This window comes from Melanerpes formicivorus, unplaced genomic scaffold (assembly GCF_026170545.1).
Source record: "Melanerpes formicivorus ecotype bairdi unplaced genomic scaffold, bMelFor1.0.p_v2 SCAF_28, whole genome shotgun sequence".
In the NCBI taxonomy this organism is placed as follows: Eukaryota; Metazoa; Chordata; class Aves; order Piciformes; family Picidae; genus Melanerpes; species Melanerpes formicivorus.
Genome location: NW_027142380.1, coordinates 299,418 through 311,797, shown reverse-complemented (window position 1 = coordinate 311,797; position 12,380 = coordinate 299,418). Strand labels below are relative to the sequence as shown.

Sequence of the window (12,380 nt, the reverse complement as noted above, 5' to 3'; positions counted from 1 at the left end):
CCCCAAGATGAGCTCTTGGAATGGATGGGCCCACATCCAGCTCCTGCTGGCATAGGTAATTTTTCATCTGCTTAAAATGAGAGGTGGTACCAGCTGTACCAAAGTGATTCTGTGCTTCCTAGCTTGGGATGTGCAGCACAGAAAAGAAATTGGGAGCCTAGTGAGTTTATATAGTCAGCAGAGAAAGAAATAGTAACATCTTCATAAGGCAGGATCCCACTCAGCTCCACAGCCAGCCAGCTCTCCTAGCCTAAGCATGCAAAAGATGAAAGACTAAATAGGCTTTAAGAGAGACCAAAGCAGAAGATTGACAGATCAAGTTCTTGCATGAGAAATCCTGCCTCACTTGTTACTATAGAAATATTTGTGTACATGCAAGAAAAGAGCCTTGGCTCCACCAGCATGCCTGGCCTGGGAAACACAAAAGTTCTTACAAATCAAAGGATCCTTAGTTCCTTTTGCATTATTCCTGTGTGCACACTAGTATGCAATAGGAAAGTATTTTAAGCTGTTAAAGGTGCTGGTAAACTTCCAGTCTCTTTAAAGAAGAGGCTGTATCCAGTCAGGTTGAACCATTGTATTTTTCAAATAAACATACAGAGGCAAGGACATTACTTGAGTAGTCAGTAATGGGGAGTAAAGTGAATGTAGGCTGGAATCAGCCTTTCATCAGGAGGTGTACAGAGACCAGAAAGGAGCTGTGCTGTTATTAAGAACTTGCTTCCCAAAATAGGGAAATGCGTGCAAGATAAACAAGACTCCACTGCACATTTATCTCCACCAGCAACAGAAACCAGTTCATGTGGAACTTACAAACTTACTCTCCAAGTACCTGGATCTTATTCCTGGACATAAATTGCCAGGTTCTCCAATCAATACAAATGCTCCAAAATGCCTTTTTCCCCCCGGAAAAGTTGCTGTCACCGGCTTCCTACAAACAGCATCCCAGAGTCGTATTTTTCATGGATAACATATTGAGCCCCCTCCCCAACTCTCAGCGCACACTGCTGGAGTAAGATATGCTGGAAGCACACTGCAGCAACTGGGATGGAAATAACACTTCAAAGTCTCTAACCAGGATTCAGTACAAAACCCAACCAGCTCCTTCTCACTGCTGCTTCTTTGGTGGAACACGAGACTTGGCAACCACAATTGGCACAACAGAGAGACAGGCGATGAGCACAGCCCAAAGAGGGCGGTAGAAGAGCCAGCCAATGGAGATGGTCAGGAGTGACAGTGAACTGGCTACGCAGAAGGCAAATGCTTTTAATCCAATGTTAACCAGATCTCTCACAACAGGAAACCAGTCCACTGCAGAAAGAATTCAACAAGGGATAAAATAGTTGACAATAGTTAAAAAAAGAAATCTTTTTCATGCCTAGGATTTGCATACAAGACTATTGCAATCAAAAGACAGACTCAAAGTATTTATCGAGAACACCCCATAAGGTATTTGAGCACAGCATCCTCAAAGCATCTGATAGTTAAGCAACAGGTAAATGTGTAAGGCAGTGGTATCCTCATCTCTTCAGGTAGGAACTAATCCAAAATTAAGCCTGAAGACTTGTCCAAGGCTTGAAAGGCAGAGCAGACTGATAGCCTTGCAGCTATGGAACAAGTCTGGAGCAACTGATACAATATGCTAGCACGAAAAACAACTTATGGCAACAATAAATCTTGTAGTATGTATATGGAAAAATAAGGAAAAAAAAAAGTAAAGAGTTCACAGCTACAAAACACATGATAGCTTTGATGTCTGTGAGGCACCATCCTGTTTTTCTGTAAATTTTTATTCCAACATTTTTCTTGCTCAAAAGGATAAACAAAAACTTATTTTGCTGTTTGTTCCCAGCAGCGTAGACTAACCAGACATAAAGACATATTGCTATGTAACAACTCATTAAGACTTGTTGGGGGGACCACTTGTGTGTGGGTGGAGAAAGTAACTGGATTGCAGCACCTTGAGTTAGACTTTAAAGAATCAGCCTAACAGTTGTTTCAGCTTCTGATCTTGGCAAATGCTGGGACCTGAGACTGGCAAGAGATATTTGTGGTGGGTTTTTGATTATGTTCACAAAGCAGCCATCTGGTTTTGGAAACCTGTTATCTGCAACTGCCTACAGTGACTTTCTGATCATATCTAATCCGAGTTCAAACCAGTGACCTCCAAATTCAGTGCATATGTGAGCAAGAGAAGACTCTCTAGTGATTACAAACTTATTTCTAAATTATTTTGCCTTTCTGTAAAAAACTTACCTAAAGTGTAAAAGATTCGGGTCATGAGGCTGACACCTACGAACATTGCCATCCAGCCTGCTGCACGGAGGGCCCAGGTCTTCATGGTGTTGCTCTCATGCTCTTTCTGAAACACTTCCTGAAAACAAACACCATTATGTGGAAGCCTGTTTTTTTGAGATCCTCTCAATTCCAGTGTATTATGATGGAATCAGAGCCAAGAGCACATTAAGAGTAAAATTCCCTCATAGCAGATACACTGCAGATCGTTCTGAAGGGTCTTTCTCTGCCATATCACAGCACACTACAATAGATGTCAAAGTACAGCATGTGGGGAAACAGCATTAAGACAGCTAAATGAGCACCATTCCACAGTCTAGGACCACAGGCAGAAAACACACAGGTTTTGCTGCAGATAGAAACATTCAATACTGTTATGGAAAATAAGATACTAATAAGTAAATGTAATGAAGGAAGAGTGATCTGATGTCACTGTTTGGAAGAAGAGAGAAAAGGCAACAATATGCACAGATGACTTAAGGAAAGGGGTATGAAAGAAAGTACACAGGGAAGAAGAGATAAAAGGCATTTCATCAGGCAAAGCAAAGCACCTATTTACAAGAATGCCAATTTGAAATAGAATTCCTATTTAAAATAGGCTGTGTGTCCTTCTGCTTTTATAAAAGCTACACATGAAGATAGCCAAGACATAGTAAAACCCCAGTAAGAAATGGGAAAAGATGCATGAGACTGACTCATTACTTGTACATACAAGTACTCCACAAATCATTCATTTGCAGTGAGTTGATTTCCAATGAAACAAAACTCTAAAGAAGATTCAGAGCTCACAGCAGAGCTGATTTTGCTGCCACTCTCTCTCAACTTAAAAGCCTTTTTAACTGCTTTGGGGAGATCCTATAAAATGTTGACATCTGGGATTTTTTGCAACAGGCCATGAAACAATCATTAACGGAAACAAACCTATTAGCAGGAGTAAATGAATCACCAAATTGATGGAGCATGCAGGATTTATTGGAGCATAATGCTCTGCCTGAAGGTTCTTTCTCAGCCAGAACAGCAGTAAACATTTCAAACAAGCCCGAACTCCTGTTATTAGAAGCTGAAGATGATAGCTCCCATGGTTTGTTTAATTAAAGAGTGATTTTTACTATTTTGACATATGACCTTTACAAAACCACGTGCTTGCATGTGTAAGTGGGAAAATACCAAAGGGCTAATAAAAGCCAAAAGAGAAGGCACAGCAACAGTTTTTAAAGCAAAGGATGTTCAGCAGCAACATGGCTACTTCAGCCATGGTTCCTTTTTAAAATAAATTAAAATAAAAATAATCAGAGCTAACTACAGCCAATTGCTGTAGGCCCACTGCTAGTGGGTGAAGCACAGCATTTTGCTGCAACACGTAGAACGTGCAGAAACCTGGAAGGAAAATACAAGCTGTCGTGTGTTGTCCTAGAAAAAGGAGAAAATCCAGTGTTTATATCCAGTATCTGCTCCTCTAGGGCAGGTCTGAAGGAAAATGAGAACTTACTCCCTTGCTGTTTCTGCACTATCATCTCCAGTTTTGACCCTTAACTAGTACAGTGTGTTATCTCACCTCCGCAGTGAGATCTCCAGGGTACAGAATCTGCAGGACATCTCCGGACTTGGTGTGATATGGAACCAGCTGATCACCTCGCTGGCGAGCAATCACACTCACCTTGAGGAAAGGGAAAAATATTTACTGGTTACTGAGTTGGGCACAGAGTTTGCAAGGTACAGAAACAGCTGAAGACTCACCGTATCAGCAGAGCCCAGACGGGGGTCTTCCCCACTCAGACCTGCATAGAAGAACGAGACACGAAGGTCTCCTACCTACAAACAAGAGAATATTGGAAGAAAGATCTCTTCACAAAGGAGAATCACAGGAAAGACAGCTCTGCATGGAAACACTTTTTTCTGACAGCTTATATCAAGCTAGAGGATACTCAGAATGATTTCCAAGTTGTTGTTTATCCAGGCCTATTTGACAGCCAAAACAGGACAGCTCCAGTGCTGTTTGACAATCCCCCCTGATTTAGCTGCAGGAGCATATTAATACTAATGAGATTCTACATTCATCCCTTGTCATTTCATCTTTTGGCAGATGAGGGCAAGCAGAACAAGCTGACAAGAAGCTACTTCATTGTAGTCTGTTCAATACACAGCAAGGGAGAACTAGAATCCACCTCCTAGCACCATCCTAGTTTTCTTCATTTAGAAGCATGACAGAGTCAAGAAAACAGAAGACAAAGAAGCAGGACCAGAAGCTTCCTGCAAGAGAAGCACACATGCTGAAAGACTGTACTAAGAGTGTCATCCTATGTGATGGTCTGCACTCCAATTTTCATATATTTAAATAGAAATGGGACATGCCTCAGCTTTCTTTTTTCACATAACAGTAATCACTACTTTGGTTTATCTTTCTCATCTTACTTCTGGACGCCTGGGGTTCTCGCTGTGGTAAAAGTAATCTCCTCCTCGGGTAACATCAGCATGTGGATCCTCAAGGTTTGATAAACTCAACTGCTTGAAGTTATCAATTTTATCCACAAGACCTAAGCAGAATAAAGAATCAAGCTCAGGTCTGGAGTCTAACTTGGAACAGCCAATTTGCTGGCAGGCTTCCATGAAATGATCATCACTGTGAAAAAAAACCAAAGTCCACTGCTGACACAAAAGCAGGCACAATGGCAGTACAAAGCAATCCTTACCCTTGGAAAGGACAAAGCTGCCAACCTGGACGTTAGGAGAAACAGCAGTGAAGGACTCCACAGCCATGGCACTGAGGAACAGAGATAGCCCCTGATTAGTCCCACAATTATATGGCATACAGACTGTACTATGTCAAACATCAAGAAAAACTCAACAGCTAAATTGCTGTCATGATGTACAACAAATCTATCAAGAAACGGTGTCCAGACTTTATGGTGTTGGAGCTAACTAAATTAAAACAAGATGTGATCATCTCATCCCCGGGCCTGACCTTCCATTCACACCATAACATTTCACAATTTTATTTCTGTACTGAACCTGTAATGGCCTGAAATGCAGTTCAGCTCCTAGGAAGCTGTTAGTGGCAATACAGAGGTTCTGAGTGATGATAAATAGATCACATTCCTAAACAAATTCTTGCAACATTTAACTACTGTTATAAATGCACTTTTATTTCTTACCTGCTAAATTAAGAAACCTAGACCATAATCCTTCCTCTCCATACAAAGACACTTTTACCTCATGGCCAAGTTAAATTCCAAACTCAAAAATCCTTTACTTAGACTGGACTCTGCATACACTGTGCTGTCTCATACAAGGATCTACTACAGTTATGCATCAGCCTCTTTGGTTTGTACTACTACACTCAGATGAAATGTTCTTAGCAGCAGCACATTTTTCATTAGGTACTGCAATAGGACTAAATAAAAAAATACTTCTTACTCTCAACTGGAGATTTACATTTATTAGAGAGGGCTTGGAGAATTTTCATTAACAAAAAAAGTGTGCATGAGGAGGAGAGGCAAAGCAAGTATGTCATCCTTGCATCCTTTTTTCCACTCTCAGCTGCTACTTGAGACTTATAATCAAAACTCCATAGACCTTTGCTTTCCTTCCTGAAGTAATACTTCCAAATAAAGGGCAGTGTATTTGGCTGAGCCCACAGAAGCAAAATAAAGTTCTGGAATCACTGCAGATGAGAGGTACGTGGGCAACCGCCACAAAGAAGCCTATGAACTTAGAAAAGCAGCATGCAATTGTGAGACAAGCTCAGAGGATGCTTGCTGTTCTAACCATGGACTTAGAATAGAACAACTAATTACTAATAGACTGCACCAATTCAAGTCAGAAACTTGTTCAGGTTCTCTTACATGGAGACCACAAAATCCAGGGGTAATATAATAACAGTTTCTATCTCCTCATTACTAATGGATAGCTTAAATCTAGTTCCACTAGGCAGTTTTAACTTCTCTTCTAATTTCTCTATGCCTAAGTTCTCCCAACTACCTGAAGACCAACAGTTTCCATCTGCTTCCCTGTGTCATGAAGATCAGTCATCTAGCTCTCACCTTCGATCGGATACAGTGACAGAATCTAGAAGGACTGTGCCAGGTGGTTGTTACCTTGGGTTTTTGTGTCCAATTTCTCGATCAAAGTTTTTGCTGTTCACAACTTCTGATTTCCACTCAGTATCTAAAGAAAATGATAAAACCGTTGAAGAACAACAGGAAGGATTACCACTCAGACCTTAGTTACTGAAGACACCTCAATTAATCAATCAGTTCCTAAGTTATAATTCTAGCAATACTGTTTATGTCAAGGTATGTAAGTGGTAGTCTGTACTGATACTTAAATCCATCCTCCTAGCATATTAACAAGGAACAGCAGAATTTAGGGGGGAAAATTAATTTCAGGGATAAAACTAACTTGACTTTGCACAGTGAGAGCTTTGCTTTTAGCATCTTCCATGATCAGGCTTTGATTCCTGGCTCCTGGAGTAATCTGGTTTTGTGAGGAAAGGCTGCAAACTCTGTTTGAGATGATACCTGTATGTACCAGTGTCAAAATCATGTAATGCTGCCTTTGTCTGAGCCATGACATCCCTCCTACATCCACAGAACAAACTCCAGTGGATTGCTTGTAACTCCTGCAAAACTAGAGTCCTTTTTTGGAGCATCTTCCATATTAAATATAGCTTGCTCTACTTCTGTGATGGAGTGGAGGAAGAAAAGGGAGTTTGCTTAAACAGAGGAGTAGGTATAATTGTATAGGATATTCTGATGTATTGGGTACATGACAAGAATTTGGTAGAGGGGGGATGCAGCAGAGGTGGTTTCTGTGGAAAGAGATCAGAGGCTGCCCTGTGCTGGATGCAGCTGGTTGCATACAGATCCCACTGCTGGCCACAGGTGACCCCATCAGTGAAGTCTGGGGCACCTCTGTGAATACATTTTTAAGAAAGGGCAGAAAACGCTGAATCAAGAAGGGTGGGAACAAAAAGGAGGTGCTTACAGCAGAGCACATGGTCACTGCTGCATGGGAGAGTCCATACTGGAGTAGGGAAAAGTGTGAAAAGGAAACAGGAGCAGAGAGAAAGCACTGACTGCAAATCAATCTCTACTCTCTGCACTGCTCACTAACCCACTAAAGGAGTGAGTGCAACCTGTGGTGATAACCAAGTCAGGAGGGTAAGGGCAAAGGAGCCTGGAGTGATGTTGAGCCTGGGAAAGGATGACAGCAAATGTGTTTTGACAACACCCTACTAAGTAATTAAATATTTATTTTAATTGGGGAAAAAAAAAAAGTTACTTTTCCCCTAGTCAAGTTTGTTTGGCTCACAATGGTAATTAGTAAGCAATCCTTCTATCTGTATTTGAACCCACAAGCTCTCTCATTTCTGTTCTTCCCTATCTCTTCCCCAGTCCCGTTGAGGAAGAGAATAAGCAAGCAGCTGTGTGGGCCCTTGGCTGCCAGCCAAGTTTAACCCATCACATCTAATAATACACAGGCTTCTATTGGACAGAATCCCTCAATCCTTAGAAGGCAGCTGTTTTGTTGTGGTTTATTTGTTTGTTTGTTTTGGTATTGTTTTAATGGCCATTATTTTCCTTCCTTGCCACTGTAAGGCTGTTCTTCATTGCTCACAACCACTAGCTTTACACCTTCTGTATCTCCGTGCTGGAGGGTCTCAAGCTTTACTGACCTGGGGTGTTCTCATGATCACACGCAGAAACTGCTGCACACCCACATTACACATCCATGTGCTTTAATCAGAGATAAATGAAGCACAGAGACCAATCTTCAAATACACGATGACTCAGAGTATTTATCTGCTACTGGGTATAAAGCTGTCAGTTTTGCTCCTGCCAAAACCAAGCATTTGGCAAAAGCTACAGCACACATCAGAAGGCGCTGGTGGTTTTCATTAGATGATACTAACACCTTGAAGACTTTCACCAGGCTGTCCTACAGTGTTTTCTTCTGCTCATGTGTGACCTATGCCAAATTACCCCACTTCTGAAGAGCAGTCTCAAGAGTAGCGTTGAACACACTCCCATCTCTGCTGATCTTCTGTCACTGAGGACCTTATGGACCCTGTCTCTGGACTATCCTATTCCTGGACGCTGCTCTGAACCTCTAGGTTCAAAGTTTCAAGACAAGACTTAGATTTTCTGTAGTAGTTGCTTGCTAACAGCATGCCTCCTTTCACCTCAGTTACCCCAAGGAGGTCCTGTCATTTGTTTAGGAAACAGAATTTTTGCTTATTTCTTCACGCCCCTTTCTGCCCCAACAATATACCTGGTTTACAACAAAAATCAAAATGTACACACACACATAAAAGTCCACAGTTACATGCATAAAAGGAACTTTCTGTTGATCAACTTACTGTAAGAATACTTTGTCTCTTTCTTAATCTCACCATTCTCTTCATATTCCCTGCAGAGAAAAGGTGTGGGATGAGAACCGAAACAGTGCACACACCCCTGCTCAGGGCAGAACACACTTTACAAACAGACAGACACTGGCAACACAACCTTACCTTTACAAATAAACTAACTCTTCTCTGAACTACCTATTCTGAAGACACAGATTATCTGTACAAACAGAGAATTACATACAAAAGCTAAACAGCCACAACCCTTTTATTCCCATGTTGCTAACATGTATGTGTTGACTAGATCAATGTGGAATAACCAGTATTAGACAAAAACTGACTTAAAGTATCAAGTCTTCTACAGATACTGCACCTTAAACATATTTTCACACCTTTTGGTGTTTTGGTTTAATTAAGTACTTCAATTTGCACCCATGTGAAGCACCAAGGAAATTCAGAGATCTCCCTCACACCGAAAAGTCTCATGTCCACAAGTCTGAGAAAAGAATCTGACTTCTAGATTAAACTGGCTACAAAAGGGGTTTTTTAATTGCTTTGAAAGACTCTAGAGTAAGTAGGTATCAACCAGGCAGCTTTAGGGCCAATAGGTCTTGGTTGGTTTTTGTTTGTTTTTTTTTGGTGAGAGAAAAGGTGATGAGATGTTGATAATAGAACAGCTTTAAAAACAACTTTTAAAGGTTTCTTTTACTTACGTGGAATCTTCATACTCTACCCACTGGTACATTTCCACGTGACGCTTCAGTTTGACAGCCTGGATGGAGAGCCCATAGCTGGGATCAAACAAAGGCTATTAAAAAAATTGAAGAAAATACAAGGCATCATAAATGTTGTACATCTCACAAACTCAAATGCTGTACTTTTATCATCAAACTCATTTACATATGTCACTGTACACAGCACTGTGTTGCACACAGATGAATACAGAATGTTATAAAAGCCAAAAAAACAAAATGCATCACTGATATATCTGACCCACAGAATCATCATCAAAAATTTCTGCTATAGTGAAGAATAAAGACAGAAATGCTTGCTAATGGTATGCAGGCTTGAGTTTAAACCAGGGGGAAATTTTATTTTGCTAGGAGCTACTGTCCCCTGTTACCTTCTTCAGTGGTGACTACCCATAGAAAAATGACATTTCTATGGAGAAGTCAGAACTTGCAGAGCCTCTAGACTGCAAGAGCCTAAAGACTTCACAATATAAATATGCAAGAGGTTCCTTATACAAGGAGGAATTTTCACCAAAGTCAGTGAAAGAGTAAACACAGCTAGAGGTAGCATGTGGCTGGGGATTAGAGAGATCAAGGCTGTATGGCATCTCCCTAAGCTTGGATGGTAGCTGGCAATGCTTACAGAGGAGGAGAGAAGCTATGTGTCTTCTCCCTGGATATCAAACATAATTTAATTGGCAAAGACCTGTTCTTCCCTCCCAAGTCTGAAATACCCTATTTTACTTACCTTAGATGTACTCAGAGCACCAGCTAAGTGCACCAATCTCCCTTCATTCTCCTGAGACACACTGTGGATGCTATTAAGAGGGATCACAAGAGAAAGTCCCTCATCAAGAGATTTGGCTGTCCTTAAAGCTCGTCCCTGCAATCAAGAAAAGCAAGATGATGTTGTGGAGAATCAATGGTACAGCACTGTTTTGTGAAAAATCTTAGCAGAGAAGCCATCTGGAGATCACAAGGAATGCTTCTATCTTCAGCCTAAAGTCATATTCTCAAAACATCCTTGTATTTCTAAGGATTTCTTCTGCTGTCCAAATGACTTTGGGGCCATACTTCTTACCCGTGCAGCACCACCGCTAACATTGACTAAGCTCCTGAAACACACAATTGTGCCAATAATGGTGCTTTTTCCCCAGACCCATAAAACTATTTGGCAGAAATTGTCTCCATTTTACCAGTCACATTACAGAGTGCTTTTTCCTGCAAAGTCACTGAAATTGAGAGCAGTTCTATTTCCTGTTGCAGAGGTACAAAAGGAAGTCTTAGGTGGTAATTCACAGAATTCTGCTCCAAGGCTCCCAAAAGCATGTGTGTTTGCAACAGCATGGTGTTAGGATTCTCTGCTTACTTTAATTACTTTCTAATACTAAGTCATAAAATAACACAGAGAATAATTAACACCCTCAAATTTGCAATAAGGAGTATCAATTCCTTTAACACAGTTGTAACATGATAGAAATGAGGACTCTATGTTACCCCAAGAAAAGAGAGAAGACTGGAATGTGGTTGGTTCATGCAACCCTCTTCCAATAATACTACAGCCCATTTCTTTATCAGCTCACAAGTTTTGGAACTTAGGTTCCATTACACACTGCTATTGTCTACTACACCCAGTTCTACAGAAACAATAATCTGTGGCCCTGTGATTTCACTCTTACGTTATACCCCAAGTGTAAGCACCAGGCTCTCCAAACATAATGTCCTATTCTCATGGATGAGGCAATAGAGCTTTAATATGACCATTTTAGTAAGTCTGTAAATGCAACACTAGTTTATCGTCACCACAGCTGTGACATTTTAAAGCTGTGTATAAACACTGACAATGTTTTACTTACTTCATTGGTAAAAAGAAGGTAGAAAGACAGAAGAAATGTCACAAGTCCCATTAACATGCCTCCAGATGTCTCGCTGAGCCTCTCCAGGAACCCTGGTTTGGATTCACTTGTGATTTTAACATGCTCTCTTCTGCTGCCTGTGTCCGAAAACTGTTAAACAAAAGCACACAATATTGGTGTAAAGGGGGAAGCATTCTGTTTCAAATCTTTCAGCCTTATTAGTAGTGCTTCTCTACAAGGTCTTGCCTTGGACCAAAACTTTCTCACGCTTAATAAATGTCTCAACACACTTCTGACACCAGAATTGTAAACAACAAATAAAATCCAAGTCTAACAGTAGAAATAATTGCCATTATAGTGGTGCAACACGTTCCTTCAAATTTTCCTCAGCCCGTCTCTAGGTTCCTTATTCGGTGTCCACACCCTGCACTCAGGGCGCAATTTGTCAATGGCAAATTGAGTCATACTCCTGAATTCCAGACCAACTATAACACCGCTATAAATAACAAAGTACATTTTTAACCTCACCAGTGGAAAAGTGCCTGCACACTTAAAAATAATTACACTCAGAACAACAAAAAAAGCTAGCTTCAAAAAAGATTTGCTATTGCTGTCCTGGCCAGCACCACATCAAAGCCTGAAAGCCCGGGGGTACGCTAACTGTGGGGAGCAACAAAGAAGTAATTTCAGAGTAGCACACGCATCCAAGAGAGGAGGAGATGAGGCTTCCCTTTTGTTCATCTGGAGATGCCGAGCAGGGCGCGACAGCGGTCCCTGCGCTGCACCAGACGCTGCAAGAGGCCCCTTACCTCTAACGGGGCCACCTCGGGGGCACGGCCAGAGCGGCAAGGGGCCGACACGGGGAACCACCACACATAGCGCGAAGCAACAGGAGGACAGGCGCGAGAAGTACTTACATTCCTCGACATCGTGAGCCTCTTACTCTCGCCAGGTATCACCGCAAAGAGACCACAAAAGTCGCCACAAGAGCCACGCACCAAGAGCTGAACAGAGCCGCGCCCCACGCCTCAGGGCTGGTCGGCCCTCCCGCCTCCGCGCTGCATGCCGGGACACGTAGTTACCCCAGGGAGGAACCGCTCCGCGCCGGGCATGCCGGGACATGTAGTCAGCACTGAGACCGGGCCTGGCAGA

The 12,380-nt window shown here is 41.8% G+C and overlaps 1 protein-coding gene across 1 annotated transcript; it reads right to left on the bottom strand.

Annotated features, from left to right (window-relative positions):
• Nucleotides 1-562: 562 nt before the first annotated feature.
• Nucleotides 563-12,311, bottom strand: TMEM43 (transmembrane protein 43). The gene is made up of 12 exons (XM_068154115.1): nucleotides 12,146-12,311; nucleotides 11,229-11,378; nucleotides 10,121-10,255; nucleotides 9,355-9,449; nucleotides 8,654-8,703; nucleotides 6,390-6,459; nucleotides 4,986-5,056; nucleotides 4,708-4,829; nucleotides 4,033-4,107; nucleotides 3,851-3,952; nucleotides 2,257-2,374; nucleotides 563-1,311 (listed from the first exon to the last, which is right to left on the bottom strand). Exons 1-12 carry the CDS (start codon nucleotides 12,155-12,157, stop codon nucleotides 1,109-1,111), a joined length of 1,203 nt encoding a protein of 400 aa, XP_068010216.1. The 5' UTR covers nucleotides 12,158-12,311; the 3' UTR covers nucleotides 563-1,108.
• Nucleotides 12,312-12,380: the final 69 nt, after the last annotated feature.